This window comes from Scyliorhinus canicula, chromosome 3, assembly GCF_902713615.1.
Source record: "Scyliorhinus canicula chromosome 3, sScyCan1.1, whole genome shotgun sequence".
Taxonomy (NCBI): Eukaryota; Metazoa; Chordata; class Chondrichthyes; order Carcharhiniformes; family Scyliorhinidae; genus Scyliorhinus; species Scyliorhinus canicula.
Window position 1 is genome coordinate 199,727,553 of NC_052148.1, and position 18,203 is coordinate 199,745,755.

General features: G+C 46.9%; 1 protein-coding gene across 1 annotated transcript in view; it reads right to left on the bottom strand.

The window, feature by feature from the left end:
* lrba (LPS responsive beige-like anchor protein) overlaps positions 1–18,203 on the bottom strand; it is a 981,767-nt gene that overhangs the window by 882,620 nt on the left and 80,944 nt on the right. The window contains 3 exon segments of the mRNA XM_038791976.1: positions 3,607–3,726; positions 5,276–5,402; positions 14,860–14,981. Of these exon segments, the coding sequence (XP_038647904.1) occupies positions 3,607–3,726; positions 5,276–5,402; positions 14,860–14,981 (369 nt within the window).

The following is an 18,203-nucleotide window of genomic DNA, read 5'->3' on the forward strand; positions in this document are numbered from 1 at the left end:
ATAACCCTCAAGAGGCTCAACACCATCCAGGACAAAGCAGCCTGCTTGATTGGTACGCCTTCCACAAACATTCAATCCATCCACCACTGACAAACAGTGACAACTGTGAGTACCACCTACAAGATGTACTGCAGGAAGTCGCCACGGTTCCTTAGGCATCACATTCCAAACCCACAACCACTGTCATCCAGAAGGACAAGAGCAGCAGGTACTGCAACCTCTCCCCACCCCACCCCAACCTAGAGGTTCCCCTTCAAGTCACACACCACCCCGACTTGTAAATATATCGCGGTTCCTTCGCGTCACTGGGTCAAAATCCTGGAACTCCCTCCCTAATAGCACTGTGCGTACCTACACCCCAGGGATTGCAGTGTTCAAGACAGCAACTCACCACCACTTTCTGAAGGGCAACTAGGGATGAGGAATAAATTCTGGCCTAACTAGCGACGCCCGCATCCCATAAATTAATTTTTAAAAACACTGCTGTCCAATACATTATCCACGAGCCACATGTGTCTAATTCGTAATCCAAATGTGGCTAATTGAATTTCTGATTATTAAATACTGAAATGATTAATAGATGTACTATAATTGGATATGCAATCTCAATACACATTTGCACAACATACGTAACACACACTTCAGCCTTTTTGTGCACCCTGGTAAATTGACAAAAGAGCAAAGTGTGCAAGTGTTTTCAGATTGTTGAGTGCTCGGATTCCTTTGTGACTAAACAGTAGTAGTTCTTTTTGTAGTTACGCGATTATTTGTGCAAGAAGCTGTCTATTAAAAATAGTGATCATCCTCATCAGTGCAAGAAAGAATTTCCTGACTTTCAGCACATGACAGTAAAAATTCAATTATCTAGGTAAAGGAACGGGTTGCATGGTGGCACAGTGATTAGCACTGTAGCCTCACGGCACCGAGGACCCGGGTTCAATCCTGGCCCCGGGTCACTGTCCGTGTGGCGTTTGCACATTTTCCCTGTGTCTGCATGGATCTCATCCCCACAACCCAAAGATCGGCCATGCAAATTGCCCCTTTATTGGAAGAAAAAATTAATTGGATATTGCAAAAATAACCAAAATTAAAATCTAGGTAAACGAATTAGAGCAAAACAGGCTATCCAAAGAGGGAGCCAGGATGTAGACATGAATTTTCAGTTAGGTGAACTGTAATCTGGAATGCTGAAGGTTTTGATGATAGCTGTGTTTTTGTGAGCATCCCCATGATAAAACTGTCACACTGGCTCAAAACAATGGCTTAACAAAGTAGAGAAGGAATATTTTCAGCAGTGAACACAAAGTCATTTTTATACTCAAAAACAACTTCCATTATGAAAACAGAATATGAACTAGGGGCATTCAAACTCAAGTAGGATATCAAAACATTTTTGCATGGATTAACTGATTACATGAATAAATATCATTCAGTTCTAAAAGCTTCATATTTGTTGGATTCAATAGCCATGAGTGTACACATTTTAAAACAGCAGAGTATGGTAAATTGTTATTTGAAACATTAAAGCATTAAAGTTTAATTTTTTGAATCCTGACCTTCCATGTAAAAACGCTTACTCAAGAACTAGAGGGCACAGATTAAAAGTAACAGGCAAAAGGAGTGGGAATGAAGTGAGGAAAATCCTTTTCACCCAGTCTGGAGTCTGTTAAATAAGTTAAGAGTTTGTGGCGTTCAGGGGAAGATCCTGGCATGGATAGGGGATTGGGTGACTGGCAGAAGGCAGAGAGTGGGATAAAGAGTCTTTTTCAGGATGGCAGCCGGTGACTAGTGGTATGCCTCAGGGGTCAGTGCTGGGACAACTTTTTACAATATACATTAATGATCTGGAAGAAGGTACTGAAGGCACTGTTGCCAAGTTTGCAGATGATACAAAGATCTGTAGAGGGACAGGTAGTATTGAGGAAGCAAGTGGACTGCAGAAGGACTTGGACAAGCTAGGAGAGTGGGCAACAAAGTGGCAAATGAAATGCAATGTGGAAAAGTGTGAGGTTATGCACTTTGGAAGGAGGAATTTAGGCATTAACTATTTTCTAAATGGGGAAATGCTTCGTAAAGCAGAAGCACAAAGGGACTTGGGAGTCCTTGTTCACGATTCTCTTAAGGTTAATGTGCAGGTTTAGTCGGCAGTTAAGAAGGCAAATGCAATGTTTGCATTCATGTCAAAAGGGCTGGAATACGAGACCAGGATTGTAATTCTGAGGCTAGCACATCCTTCCTTAGATATGGGGCCCAAAACTGTTCACAATACTCCAAATGGGGTCTGACATTAAAACTAAGTTTTTTTCCTTTTGGACTGAATAAATCCCAGTTCATGGATTTTTTCATGGTTGCAAGAAAAGGTCCAGAGGAGGTTCAAAGGAATGATCCCTGGAATGAAGAACTTGTCGTATGGGGAATGTTTGAGGACTCTGGGTCTGTACTCATTGGAGTTGAGAAGGATGAGAGGGGATCTTATTGAAATTTACAAGATACTGCGAGGTCTGGATAGAGTGGACGTGGAGAGGATGTTTCCACTTGCAGGAAAAATTAGAACCAGAGGACACCATCTCAGACTAAAGTGACGATCCTTTAAAACAGAGATGAGGAGGCATTTCTTCAGCCAGAGGGTGGTGAATCTGTGGAACTCTTTGCCGCAGAAGGCTGTGGAGGCCAATTCACTGAGTGTCTTTAAGACAGAGATACTTAAGTTCTTGATTAATATGGGAATCAGGGGTTATGGGGAGAAGGCAAGAGAATGGGGATGAGAAAATATCAGCCATGATTGAATGGCGGAGCAGACTCGATGGACCAAGTGGCCTAATTCTGCTCCTATGTCTTATGGAATAAACTCTCCGAGAGGGTGGTGGAGGCAGGTTTGATTGAGGTATTCAAAAGAAAATTGGATTGCTATCTAAAAATGTGCAAGGCTATGGGGATAATGATGGGGAGTGGGACCACAAGTAGAATGCTCCTTCAGAGAGCCAGTGCAGACTTGATGGGCCAACTGGCCTCCTCCTACACTGTAAAGATTTTGCGATGCTGTAATGCAGTTTTTATAAAAACTCAAAGGGAAAATGGACACATCCTAACTCATTACTTAGAAATAATTAAGGTTCAGTTTCCAAAATTGCCTCAAAATCCTCCTGCAGAACCAAGATTAACTTGAATAACTATTTTCTATTCTCAATATATTTACCAATCAATAGAAAAATAGAGATGGAACATCAACAGGCGGTCTCACCTTGCTTTCAACACTTCTAAAAGACACTTGCACTCAAGCTTTTCCCAAATAACTAGTCTGCCAATTTTGGATGGATCAAAGGAACCCCAGCAAGAAAATAATCTTGCAACCATGAAAAAATCCATGAACTGGGATTTATTCAGTCCAAAAGGAAAAAAAAAACTTAGTTTTAAAACCAGATACTTTTTCTCCCCTCGATGATCTTATTTGTGAATTTTGAAATAGGGTCAGAAATATGATTAAAGAAATACATGTCAGTTTTTAAAAAATACAAAGAAATTATACTATTTGGACAAGAACCTATAAACTGATCTCTAAACCTAAAATAAGGATCCCCAAATTTGCAATTTAACAATGTTACTTACGTCACTGGTATTCACAAGCCACGTAATCTCTCCAAATGATGCCAGTTCACCATTTACGTAGCACCGGATTTCACTGTTTTTCCAACGATTGTAGATATGTACTATAGTCACCATGTACCACTATAATAAAGAATCTTTAATTTAGTTTTGCTATATCTTAAACCATTTATATACACTAAAGAAATGGTACAATAAAATCATCATTGCCTCATGTTAAAATATACAATATACAGGATTATTAACTGTCTTAGTTAATTATTATTATTATTTGTTTTTATTAATTTTTTTTAAAAGTGTTTCTCCACTAATTACCCTGCTGTTTTCAAATAGTACAGATTTACTCAGCTATAACTCTCCTAGAAAGCAACACTGGCCTTTCCACTATTTGCAATAATGAACCATATGACAGTTGGGTGGGGTTACTGGGTTATGGGGATAGAGTGGAGGTGTGGGCTTGGGTAGGGTGCTCTTTCCAAGAGTACTCGATGGGCCGAATGACCTCCTTCTGCACTGTAAATTCTATGATTCCATGACTGTACTAATATAGGGAAGAAATTGGAAATGGTCATCACACATTCAATTTAGGCCACATTTATTCTTAAATGCTACACATTTCAGAGTGACTTTTAGTTCAAGATGCGAATGCTATATTCCAATTATTGGTAGTTCAACTTTTTACATTGGCTTATGAAATTAAATCTTGCTCTCTGTTGACTGACCTGAGCAACAGTCACAGTTATCATGGTTGATACCCGATCCTCCATAAACTCCATTGCATTCAAAACTATATTCCTCAGATCCTATCCTGAAAGTCTGATTTATGCACAATTCCCATCTTTGCTAACCTAGAGTAACTCCAAATCAGGCCAGTGCCTCAAATTTAAAGTCTGCTTCCTTATATTTAAAACACCCCATGACATCTGATCCCTCCACCACCCCAATCTTTACACCTCCTCTCACCTTACAAAACATGTCCCCACTCACCACCACCTCCTTCCACATGGTTATATCTCTACATTCTTCATTTTCCAGCCCCTTGGGTACCCTCCCTCCCTTTAATCTACCATTAGCAGCAATGTCTTGAGCCCAAAAAATCTCTCTCAAATTCCCTTCCCTGACTCGTGCATCTTCCTTTCCTCCTTTGCAACCCTTAAACCTCCTAATCTCTTCTTCTTTGGATTGGCATCTATCCATTTTCTTTCCTTATTTGAAGTCAATAACTAACAAAGATATGGTAACAAGCACTAGATACACCTTGCCCAAATGGTCTTTGTTCAGAGCAACAGAAGTTGACAACCCAGTCAAACAAGGGCATCACAAATGATGTATCTTCATTCATCCACACATGCATGCTGTTTATTTAGCAAGAAACTGGCATACACAGCAAGATTTTGCTCCACTGAGCCCAGGGCCAAGGCAAAGTCTAGTACTCCAACCAGTAGGCATAGCAGAAATACTTCCAGTTTGAAACAAAATGCTTCAAAATAGGTGACTGGGTTCCATTATACACAGCTCAAAATGTAGCATGATCATGTCAGTTATTCAGGAAAATATATTTGAAGATAGTCTGTGGATACTTAATAAGCAATTTAAATCTCTTGATCTATTGAAAAATAAACTTCTACTATCACCATCATCAAGGTAAGATGATCAGGTGGTTAATACTTGCCTTCTGTGGCTTGAAGTCATACTTTACACAATGCTGGAATCCTTTCCCTTTTGATTTTATTGATGTCACAATCAAACAACCGCCAACAAAATGAGCAGAATATCCAAGTCCTTTATTAGTACGAAAGCTAGTAGAAAGAATAAGATTTTTAGTGGGCACTCTCAGTTTCATCAAGAAACTAATTACCAACTCACTAAGTAATATTGTAAAACCTGCAAACATGATGTAAAATAGAGACCTAAATTCATAGACCTCCTGGTGAGTCAAAACTATACCTTTGCAAAGAGCACTGGAAGTGTGGACAGCTTGCTGAAAGGATTTGGACAGAAGTGTGGCAACGATGTTCTAACAGCGAAACAGCTTTTATTTTAATGGGATCCTCCATTCAAAAATAAACAGTGGATTGATAAATATAATTGTTCGCCCCAGTCATGAAACAAAATCTATGTATATGTTTAAAAAAGGAGCAACTGTATACTAAGACTTTTTTTTTAATAAATGTTTTATTGAGGTATTTTCTTTGGCAATTTAACAACAAAACCCACAATATAAATAAGAAAAGAAAACAGTATATACATAGTGCAAATTCCGGCACACACTCCCACTGACGTTTAATTTTCTGCGAGAAAGTCGACGAATGGTTGCCACCTCAGGCGAACCCCAACAGAGACCCTCTCATGGCGAACGTAATTTTTTTCCAGACAGAGGAAGCCTACCAGGTCAAATCATTGTATATAAGAAACCACCTAATTTACAAAAGTTTGCATACATAACAATGAAAATAGTTTTTAAAAAATATGGAGAATAACAAAACTGGAGGCCATCTATACAAGGTAGACACCAAAAAAAACAATAAATTCTGCTTTTCATTCAAAGTTATGGGAAGTGTCACTGACAGTGCTATCAAGCATAATTTACTCAGTAATAACTTGCTCACCAATGCTCAGTTTGGGCTCCACCAGGAACATCTGACTCCCGACCACATTACAGTCGTGGTCCAAACACAGACAAAAGAACTGAATTTTCAAGGCAAGGAGAGTGAAGGGTCTTGGCATCCAGGCAGTATTTGGCTGAGTGGGGCATCAGCGAGGCCAATGTCAACCCCTGAATATTGCTGCAGGAGTTCCCCAGAGCCCGACTATCACCAGCTGCAGAGAAGAACTTCCTTCCATCAATAGGTCAGAAGTGAGGACCTTCACTGATGATGCCACAATGGGTTCAGTACTATCCACAATTAAAGAACTGAGGCAACAGTCAGGCTTGGGCTGATAAGTCGCAAGTGACATTCGTGCCACACAATTGACACCTCCAACAGGAGAGAAACTAACCATCTCCCTTTCAATCTAAATGACCATCGCTGAATCCCCCATCATCAACATCCTTGGGGCAAACAGAAACTGAACTCAACCAACCATATAATTACAATAGCTACAAAGAGTGCATCAGAGGCTAGGAATTCAGCAGTGAGTAACTTGGCACCTGACTCCCACTATCTACAAAACACAAGTGGGATACTCTCCACTTGGCTGGAAGAACGCATATACTAAAACACTCATGTTTGACACAATCCAGAACATGGCAGCCAGCTTGATCGGCAACCCATCCACCAACCTAAGCAATCGCTCCCTCCCCCACCGAAGCACAGTGGCAGAAATGTGCATTATATACAAGATGCATCAAGATCCTTTAACAACACTTTCCGAACCTGCAACCTCTCTTTCCTGGAAGGAAAAGGGCAGCAGATATCTACAAGTTCCACTCTAAGCCATACAACATCCTGGCTAAGAACTTCTCTGTCGCTGGGTCAATAACCCTTCCCAAACTCAATGTTTTTTTTTTAAAATAATTTTTATTGAAATTTTTTACAGAAAATATAAAACATAACGACAATGAAATGCAACAAAATAACCCATAATAACTGTAACACCCCCCAGACCGTATCAACGCATGTATCACATCCCCCACTCCCCCAACCCCAATGAACAACAAAAGAACTTAAAAATAAATTTAAATTAAATAAACAAACATAGTCATCGTCGCCCCCCCCTTTTCTCTCACCCTGTTCCGCCCCCATTTCCCTCCCCTTTCCCTCCCCTCCCTTTTCCCTCCCCTCCCCTTCCCTTCCCCCCCTCCCTTTTCCCTCCCCCCCCCTCCCTTTTCCCTCCCCCCCTTCCCTCCCCTTCTCCCTTTTCCCTCCCCCTCCCCTCTTTTCCCTCCCCCCTCCCCTCTTTTCCCTCCCCCCTCCCCTCTTTTCCCTCCCCTCTTTTCCCTCCCCTCCCCCTCCCTCCCCTCCCCTCCCCCTCCCTTTTCCCTCCCCCTCCCCTCCCCTCCCCCCTCCCTTTTCCCTCCCCCTCCCCTCCCCCCTCCCTTTTCCCTCCCCCTCCCCTCCCTCCCTCCCTTTTCCCTCCCCCTCCCCTCCTCCCTCCCTTTTCCCTCCCCTCCCCTCCCCCTCCCTTTTCCCTCCCCTCCCCTCCCCCCTCCCTTTTCCCTCCCCCCTTCTCCCCCCCCTCTTCCTTCCCCCTCCCTCCCTTTTCCCTCCCCCCCCCTCCCCTCCCCCCTCCCTTTTCCCTCCCCCCTCCCTTTTCCCTCCCCCCTTCTCCCTCCCCCCTTTTCACTCCCCCTCCCTCCCTTTTCCTTTTCCCTCCCCCTTCCCCCCTCCCTTTTCCCTCCCCCTTCCTTTTCTCCCCCTTCCCTCCCCCCCCCTTTTCCCTCCCCCTTCCCCCCCAGGTTGCTGCTGCTACTGTCCCCGTACCCTATCGTTGAGCCAGAAAGTCGAGGAAAGGTTGCCACCGCCTAAAGAACCCTTGTACCGACCCTCTCAGGGCGAATTTGACCTTCTCGAGCTTAATGAAACCCGCCATGTCATTGATCCAGGTCTCCACGCTTGGGGGCCTCGCATCCTTCCATTGTAGCAAGATCCTTCTCCGGGCTACTAGGGACGCAAAGGCCAGCACACCGGCCTCTTTCGCCTCCTGCACTCCCGGCTCCACCCCAACCCCAAAAATCGCGAGTCCCCATCCTGGCTTGACCCTGGATCCCACCACCCTCGACACTGTCCTCGCCACCCCCTTCCAGAACTCCTCCAGTGCCGGGCATGCCCAGAACATATGGGCATGGTTCGCTGGACTCCCCGAGCACCTGACACACCTGTCTTCACCCCCAGAGAACCTACTCATCCTCGTCCCAGTCATGTGGGCCCGGTGCAGCACCTTGAATTGGATGAGGCTAAGCCGCGCACACGAGGAGGAAGAATTAACCCTCTCCAGGGCATCAGCCCATGTCCCGTCTTCGATCTGTTCCCCCAGTTCCCCTTCCCACTTAGCTTTCAGCTCCTCTACTGACGCCTCCTCCGCCTCCTGCATAACCTTGTAGATATCAGATATCTTCCCCTCTCCGACCCAGACCCCCGAAAGCACCCTGTCACTCACCCCCATCGCGGGAAGCGACGGGAATCCCTCCACCTGCCGTCTAGCAAATGCCTTTACCTGCAGATACCTGAACACGTTTCCCGGGGGAGCCCAAATTTCTCCTCCAACTCCCCCAGGCTCGCAAACCTCCCATCGATAAACAGGTCCCTCAGCTGTCTGATGCCCGCTCTGTGCCAACCCCGAAATCCCCCATCAATGTTCCCCGGGACGAACATATGGTTCCCCCTTAACGGAGCCTCCATCGAGCCCCCCACATGTTGCCTCCACTGCCCCCAAATCTTGAGGGTAGCCGCCACCACCGGACTCGTGGTATACCTCGTAGGAGGGAGCGGCCACGGCGCCGTTACCAGGGCCACCAGGCTTGTATCTCCACAGGACGCCCTCTCCATCCGTTTCCATGCTGCCCCCTCCCCCTCCATTACCCACTTGCGCACCATCGACACATTGGCCGCCCAATAATACCCCGAGAGATTGGGTAACGCCAGCCCCCCCCCCCCCCCCCCATCTCTACCCCGCTCCAAGAAGACCCTCGGGGTCCCATGCGCCCAAACAAAGCTCATGATGCTGCTACTCACCCTTCTAAAAAAGGCCCTAGGGATAAAGATGGGCAAACACTGAAAAAGGAACAAGAACCTCGGGAGAACCGTCATTTTGACGGACTGCACTCTACCCGCCAACGATAGCGGCACCATGTCCCACCTTCTAAATTCCTCCTCCATCTGCTCCACCAGCCTGGTAAAATTAAGCTTATGGAGAGTCCCCCAACTCCTGGCCACCTGCACCCCCAGGTATCTGAAACTCTTCACTGCCCTCTTAAACGGGAGTCTCCCAATTCCCTCCTCCCGCTAACCCGGGTGTACTACAAATACCTCGCTCTTGCCTAAATTTAACTTATAGCCCGAGAAGCCCTCAAATTCCGCTAACAGCTCCATCACCCCCGGCATTCCCCCTTCTGGATCCGCCACATACAACAGCAGGTCGTCCGCATACAGCGATACCCGATGTTCCTCCCCACCCCGCACCAGACCCCTCCATCTCCCTGACTCCCTCAACACCATAGCCAAAGGTTCAATCGCCAGTACAAAGAGCAAGGGGGACAGGGGGCACCCCTGCCTGGTCCCACGTTAGAGCCTAAAGTACTCCCATCTCCTTCCATTGGTAACTACACTTGCCATCGGAGCCGCGTAAAGCAGCCTCACCCATTTGATGAATCCCTCCCCAAATCCGAACCGCTCCAGCACCTCCCACAGGTACCCCCACTCAACTCTATCAAACGCTTTCTCCGCATCCAGTGCCACCACTATCTCCGCCTCCCCCTCCACTGCCGGCATCATAATAACATTTAGCAGTCTCCGCACATTCGTGTTGAGCTGCCGTCCCTTGACAAATCCTGTCTGATCCTCGTGTGTCACCCCTGGCACACAGTCCTCTATCCTGGTGGCCAGGATCTTCGCCAGCAACTTAGTGTCAACATTGAGGAGCGAGATAGGCCTGTATGATCCACACTGCAAGGGGTCCTTATCCCGACTTTAGGATCAGAGAGATCAGTGCCCGCGACATCGTCGGGGACAAAGCCCCCCCCCAATGCCTCATTGAAGGCTCGCACCAACAGGGGGCCCACCAGATCCGCATACTTTTTATAAAATTCCACCGGGAACCCGTCCGGCCCCGGCGCCTTACCTGACTGCATTTGTCCAATCCCCCTGACTAGCTCCTCCAACTCTATCGGCGCCCCCAGCCCCTCTACCAGCTCCTCTTGAACCCTTGGGAAACATAGCCTGTTCATGAAGCTCTCCATCCCCCCTCTCCCCATCGGAGGTTCCGACCGGTCCAGTTCCTCGTAGAAGTCCATAAAGACCCCATTTACTTCTGTCCCCTTCTGCACTACATTCCCACCCCTATCAGTCACTCCACCAATTTCCCTAGCCGCATCTCGCCTGCGGAGCTGATGCGCCAACATCCTGCTCGCCTTCTCCCCATGCGCCCTCCTCCACTGTGTCTCCGCCTTTCTGGTGGTCAACAAGTCAAATTTGGCCTGCAAACTACGCCGTTCCCCCAGCAACCCCTCCTCCGGTGCCTCCGGGTATCTCCTGTCTACATCCAGGAGCTCCCCCACCAGTCTCTCCCTCACCTTCCTCTCCCTCCTTTCCCTATGGGCCCGGATGGAGATCAGCTCCCCCCGGATCACTGCTTTCAGAGCCTCCCAGACCATCCCCACCCGGACCTCCCCCGTATCGTTGGCATCAAGATACCCCTCAATACTTCCCCGGACCCTCCTACACACCTCCTCATCAGCCAGCATCCCCACATCCAGGCGCCAGAGCGGGCGCTGGTCCCGTGCCTCCCCCATCTCCAGATCAACCCAGTGCGGAGCATGGTCTGAAATCGCTATGGCCGAATACTCGGCATCCTGCACCTTCGGGATCAATCCCCTGCTCAGGACGAAAAAATCTATTCGGGAATAGACCCTATGGACATGGGAGAAAAAGGAATACTCACGCGCTCTCGGCCTCCCAAACCTCCAGAGATCCACCCCTCCCATCTGGTCCATAAACCCCCTCAGCACTCAAATCCCCTGGCCATTCCAGCAGTAACCCGGTATTCCCCCCCACTCCACCCCCAGGCTAGGACCCCTCCTAGCCGCGACGCACCCTCCATGGTACTTTAGTGAGTCAGCTGACTTCTGCTGACCCCGGCAGCTCCCGCCAAAACCCATCCCCTCCCAGCATGGGGTCATCCCCCTCTTGCCACACCTCCTTGGCACCGCTTCAGCGCGGGAAAGAAAACCAGTAGAGGCCACGCCCCCACCTCCAGCTCCGCCCCGCAGCGCGGGAAACCAGAGGAAAGCCCGCGATTTCACACTGCCACACCCCACCCTTCTGACGCAGCTCCCCAAAATCCAGTTTCACCCCAACCCCCAGCCCCGTACAGAAGAGAACATATAAAACACATATCCCCAGCGTTCCCCACATACCCCACACCCATACCCAACAGACAAACCCACCCGGAAACAGAGCAAAAAGAAAACCAGCATAAGAAAAACACGTGTCAAAATTGAAGAACAGCAACAGCGAAAACAGCAACGGCCATAGTGTGTCCCCAGACCCTAGTTCGAGTCCAGCTTCTCCGCCTGTACAAAGGCCCACGCCTCCTCCGGGGACTCGAAGTAGTGGTGCCGGTCCTTATATGTCACCCACAGACACGCAGGCTGCAGCATTCCAAATCTGACCTGCTTGGCATGCAGCACCGCCTTCGTCCGGTTGAATCCGGCCCGCAGCTTTGCCACCTCCGCACTCCAGTCCTGGTAGATTCGCACTACCGAATTCTCCCACTTGCTGCTCCTCTCTTTCTTGGCCCAGCGCAGCACACACTCCCGGTCACTAAATCGATGGAACCGCACCAGCACCGCCCGCGGGGGTTCATTTGCCTTAGGCCTCCTGGCCATCACTCGATGAGCTCCCTCAAGCTCCAGGGGCAAATGGAAGGACCCCGCTCCCATCAACGAGCTCAACATCGTGGTCACGTACGACGGGAGATCCGACCCCTCCAGCCCCTCCGCCAGGCCCAGGATCCTCAAATTCTTTCGCCTCGTGCAAACGTCCAGCTCCTCCAAGCGGTCTTGCCATCTTTTTGTGAAGTGCCTCGTGCAACTCCACTTTCCCCACGAGGACCACGGCCTCCTCCACCCGCTCAGCGGCCTGCTGCTGCAACTCCCGAATGGACACCTCCTGGGCCACCTGGGTCCCAAGCAGCTTGTTGGTAGTCGCATTCAGGGAGTCCAGCAACTCAGCCTTCAGCTCCGCAAAACAGCGCAGAAGAGAGGCTTGCTGCTCCTGCGCCCACTTCCACCAGTCCTCGGGTGTTCCGCCGGCCGCCATTTTGTCCTTCTTCCCCCACTTTTCTTGGGGAGCTGCTGCAGCTTTTTCCTTTGCCCCACTCCGGGTGAGCACCATAAATTATGGGGAATGCTCCTCTAGACACCTTGCCCCACCGGGATTCGTCGAGACAGTGCCGTTTGGGGCCCTCAAATCGGCCCAAAAGTCCTTAAGTAGCGGGAGCTGCCGAACGTGCGGCTTAGCTCCGCATAGCCGCAACCGGAAGTCCCCAAAATCAATGTTATTGTATCCACACCATATGGACTGCAGCAGTTGTTGAAGATGACACACCACCACCATCTCAAGGTGATCTCCCGATGTAATTATTTTCAAAGTATGTGGTACATGTGAATTAACAAGCCAACTGTGGTCAAACACCACACAATAAATAGAAGATGCAACCAAGACAGAGACCATAGTTTTGTCAACCACCTATCAGCAAGAATCAACCAATCTCACCGAAACGCATTCTCTCTCTCTCAAGGGATTTCAGTCTTCACCTTCAAAGATCTAATTTTGGAATTCATTCCAAGTCAGATGGCATCAACGACAGCCAACCTCAGTGTTTTTATATGGTCTCCAGTATTTCCATTCCTCCGGATTCCTGTGTATGCACTCAAGCACCAACTCAAACACATCAGCTCTAAAACGGCGCCAAGCAAAATGCGGCTGCTCCAAAAGAGTTACCTTTATCCAAAGAGCCAGCAGCATGGAGATATGAACCACTGCTGACTTCTTAGACATTCAGGGCTTCTGCTGAGCCCTCATCAATTACCAAATTCAGACAGCACCAACAACAGTCGACCAGTGTAAATGGGGAGTCATTAAGTATGTTGAAGGCTGATAGCGATTTCGATCAGCGAGGGAATCAAAGATTAGGGCGATAAAGTAGGAAAGTGGAGTCGAGGATTTTATCAGATCAGTCATTATCTAATCGAATGGTACAGCAGACGCGATGGGCCAAATGCCTACCTCTGCTCCCATAGCTGGTAAGGAAAGGAAGAAACAAATTGGCAGGGATGGACTCCATTAACTAGCCAATTAGTAGTACTGACAGCTGTCTGTGGAAAGGCTAAGATTCATCTATTTTCATAGTAAACATCGTGAAGAAAAGGTTATTATTATTTTGGGGATTCATTATGTTAGTGATGTGTGTGTGAGAGAGAGAGAGAGAGAGAGAGAGGGAGACTAACTAAATTAAACTGAAGTGAAAGGCAGATATCTGAAGTGAATAGTGGCAAATTAAATGTTTTACAGGTAAATAAGACATGGCTAAAAATTTACATTAGGATATAAAGAAGGTTTGTTGCATTCAGTTGTTACATTTCAAAGGTAAGTAAAAAGAGGGTTACAACTGGAAAAGGTCATGAATAAATAAGTTATTAAATTTTATTTTATCAATAAGGAGAACAATGGTTTTATACTCTGGGAAAGGTAAATTTCAAAGGAGAAGGACAATGAGAAAAAATGAGAAAGACGAAAACCATCTTCAAAAAGAGGTTGCAAATTGTGTTGGGAGTGGCCATGTGAGACCCCCTGGAGCGTATCTGTGAACGGAGATAGCGGTGAACAGAAGCAAGGTGAAGCAGTTTCCAGCCAACCCAGAACAAGTGTTTGTTTTTTCCCCCAGAATGCAGAGGTTTTTTCAAGTTTTGAATTTCCACAGCCGAGTGGAAATGAGTGGCCCTATGACTTCCCTTCCCTGCAGCAACCATGGGGTATGCCATGTGGCAAATTATGAATGAAATGAATGAAAATCGCTTATTGTCACAAGTAGGCTTCAATGAAGTTACTGTGAAAAGCCCCTAGTCGCCACATTCCGGCGCCTGTTCGGGGAGGCTGTTACGGGAATCGAACCGTGCTGCTGGCCTGCCTTGGTCTGCTTTCAAAGCCAGCGATGTAGCCCAGTGTGCTAAACAGCCCCAGTTACCGAAAAGGGTGTTTATTTGAGAGTCTAACCAAGAATGAATCCTTTTGGGCAAATGTTCTGCAAGATTAACTTTAACTGTGTAAATGTAATCTGGTGCTTTTCTTAATGTTTTGATTGAATATTTAAAATCCCCAGAAGTATTACTGGAACTTATAGCTCCTGACTTCAGTGCATACATCTTTTCTTAGCAAAATACAAATAGAAAACAGTTGCGATATAGCTTGCCAAGTTTCCCTTGGGATTTGATTTGCACAGCACTTGTCACCTGCCGTGACATAACAACATTGATTAAAGGAGGAGAAAATAACAGCAAATCTTCAGAGAACAAGAAAAAAAAATTGCTACACTTACCAGTATAAGTATGGTTTATCTTTATCAACATTGATGTTGTTCAAAGGATCCATTCTGAGCCATGTGTGAAAAGTGAAGCCGTTCTGATAGGGCCATTTAGCAATCGGAGGCAAAGCAATCGCCTGAAACATACAAACCCATCCCATTAATGTTTCTTGCCATATTTAGATTTGTTTTCTTCCTCCAGTTATTCATTGCTATGCACCATTCTTCAGCATACACGAAGAATAAGATACTAGTTTTCCGTGCTCCTTAAAAAACAAGTAAATGCATAAATATGCCAGAAGATGCCATGAGACTTCGGTTTCATCTTCCAATTGGAACTGCAAGATTTAATTCATTATAAAATTTTAAACACATAACAAAAAGTTTAAAGTTTTTTTTCAATCAGATGTAGCATCATTCTATTTAGGGAAAAACCATTTGTAAAATTGATGTACAAGTAATGCACAAGAGCAATCAGTAAAGGAAAGCAAAGCACCATAAACTGGTCACAGAGAGACTAAGAACTAAGTGGAACTTCAATTTTATGTAAGCAAGTATCTGGGCAATAGTAGTACACTTGAATCTAGATCTGATGATTTAGAGGAGTAGATTCTGAATGGTTGTTACATTAGGAAGTGGCAACCTCAATGACTTTGCACCTTCTGAAACAATTACAGACTAACAGCACAGTGGCACTCATTGATATTGCCTTTAAAAAGTGCTGAATCATGCAGTCAAAATGCATTGAAAACAGTGATCACAGAGTCGATGTGTGTGTGAAGAGTAAGTTTACATTAAATTAAATACTGTGCCCACTGCAAAAGCCTGAGCAATTTGTCCGCTTTAGCCAGTGAACGTACCCCACAGATGAAGAGTGCTCAGGCAGAAGTGAAATGGGTGACCACCATGCTGGCGAAGAGGGACCGGCAGGTATTGCAGGAGTCTTCTTTTTTTTTAAAAATAATTTTTATTGGAATTTTTTACAGAAAATATAAAATATAACAAACAATGAAATGCAACAAAATAACCCATAAAAACTGTAACGCCCCCCCCAAACCCTAATAAAGCATGTACCCCCTCCCTCCCACCCCCCAACCCCAATGAACAACATAGAACTTAAAAATAAATTAAAATTAACTAAACAAACATAGTCATCGTCCCCTTACCCCACCCCGGGTTGCTGCTCCTACTGTCCCAGTACCCTATCGTTGAGCCAGAAAGTCGAGGAAAGGTTGCCACCGCCTATTCAATTTCAAAACACTGCTTAAGGTGCTCAGCTGCAGGAAGCAAAAGATAATGACCAACAGGTGTTTTACTGGACAAGGTGGTGAAGGCAGCATAGGAGGTACATTCTACACCTTGGCTATTAAAAGAAAGGAAGACATAGAATAAGAGCAGAGCTGTTATGGTAGAAGTGTACAACTCATTGAAGGTGGACGGCACAGCAGCACAGTGGTTAGCACTGTTGCTTCACCGCACCAGGAATCCAGGTTCAATTTCCATTTGGGTCACTGTCTGTGCAGAGTCTGCACGCTCTCCCCATGTCAGCGTGGGTTTCCTCTGGGTGCTCCGGTTTCCTTTTACAAGTCCCGAAAGACATGCTTGTTAGGAAAATTGGACGTTCTGAATTCTCGGTGTACCTGGCGCCGGGGTGTGGCGACTAGGGAATTTTCACAGTAACTTCATTGCAGTGTTAATGTAAGCCTACTTGTGACACTAATAAAGATTATTATTATAAAACACTGGTTATACCACAGCTAGAGTACTGTGCATTGGTCATCACATTACATGAAGAACACAATTGCACTTGAAAAGATGCAGAGGATTGGAAACGTTTAGCTGAGGAAAGATTGGATAAGCTGGAAAACTTTGAAAGATTGGATGATACTTGTAACAGAGGGGGAGGGGAATTTATGGGAAGTGTATAAAATGATAAGACCTGGAGGGGAGAACCTGTATCCCTTAGCATAGTGGCCCATCTACACCTCCCGCTGCCGGGGGAAAGCGGGCAGCATAATCAAGGATCTCTCCCACCCGGCTTACTCACTTTTCCAACTTCTTCCATCGGGCAGGAGATACAGAAGTCTGAGAACACGCATGAACAGACTCAAAAACAGCTTCTTCCCCACTGTCACCAGACTCCTAAATGACCCTCTTATGGACTGACCTCATTAACACTACACCTTGTATGCTTCAACCGATGCAAATGCTTATATAGTTACATTGTATATCTTGTGTTGCCCTATTATGTATTCTCATGTATTTTCTTGAATTTTGTTTAATTCCCTTTTCTTCCATGTACTGAATGATCTGTTGAGCTGCTTGCAGAAAAATACTTTTCACTGTACCTCGGTACACGTGACAATAAACAAATCCAATCCAATCCAACCACCAATGGGCGGAGACTTCGGTTGCGGTGATGCGGAGCCAAGCCGGACGTTCAGTAGCTCCCGCTTTTTTTGGTCTTTTGGGCTCTTTTAAGGGCCCGTAGCAGTGCTGGTTGGACTTTCCCCCGTGTGGGAACACTTCCACTAAGATCATCTCCCAGTGGATGGACTGGACCAGGAGAGGAGCGGTCAAAAAATCGGCTTTGGAGCAGAGAAAGGTGCGAGGCAGGAAAGGCAAGATGGCGGTGGGCGGGGAACCAGCAGCGTGGCAGCAGTGAGCGCGGGAGCAGCAGGAGCTGCTTCAGAGAGCTGAAGGCCGAGATCCTGGAACCGTTTAAGGCCTCGCTGTACAAGCTCACGGCGACTCAGACGGCTCAGGGTGCGGAGATCAGAGAGCTACGGCAAAAGGCCTCAGAGAGCAAGGACAAACTCCTGGGCCTGGCAGTGAAGGTGGAGTCGTACGAGGCGTTCCACAAGAAGTGGTTAGCGAGGATGGAAGAGATGGAGAACCACTCCCTTCAGAAAAACCTGCGGATTCTGGGCCTCCCGGAGGGGCTGGAAGGTTCGGATTTGGGGGCCTATGTGGCTATGATGCTGAACTCGCTAATGGGCGCGGGGTCATTCCAGGGACCCTTGGAGCTGGAGGGTGCCCATCGAGTGCTGTTGAGGAAACCCAAGTCAAACGAGCCACTTCGGACGGTGCTGGTCCGTTTCCATCGCTTCGTCGACTGTGAATGTGTGCTGAGATGGACGAAGGAGAGGAGTAGTAAGTGGGAGAACACGGAGATCAGGATCTATCAGGACTGGAGTGCGGAGGTGGCAAAGAGAAGGGCTGGTTTTAATCGAACGAAGGCAGTGCTTCACAAGAAGGGAGTGAAGTTTGGCCTGTTACAGCCGGCACGCCTCTGGGTCACGTATAAAGACCGCCAGCTCTACTTCAACTCTCCGGAGGCGGCCTGGGCTTTTGTCCAG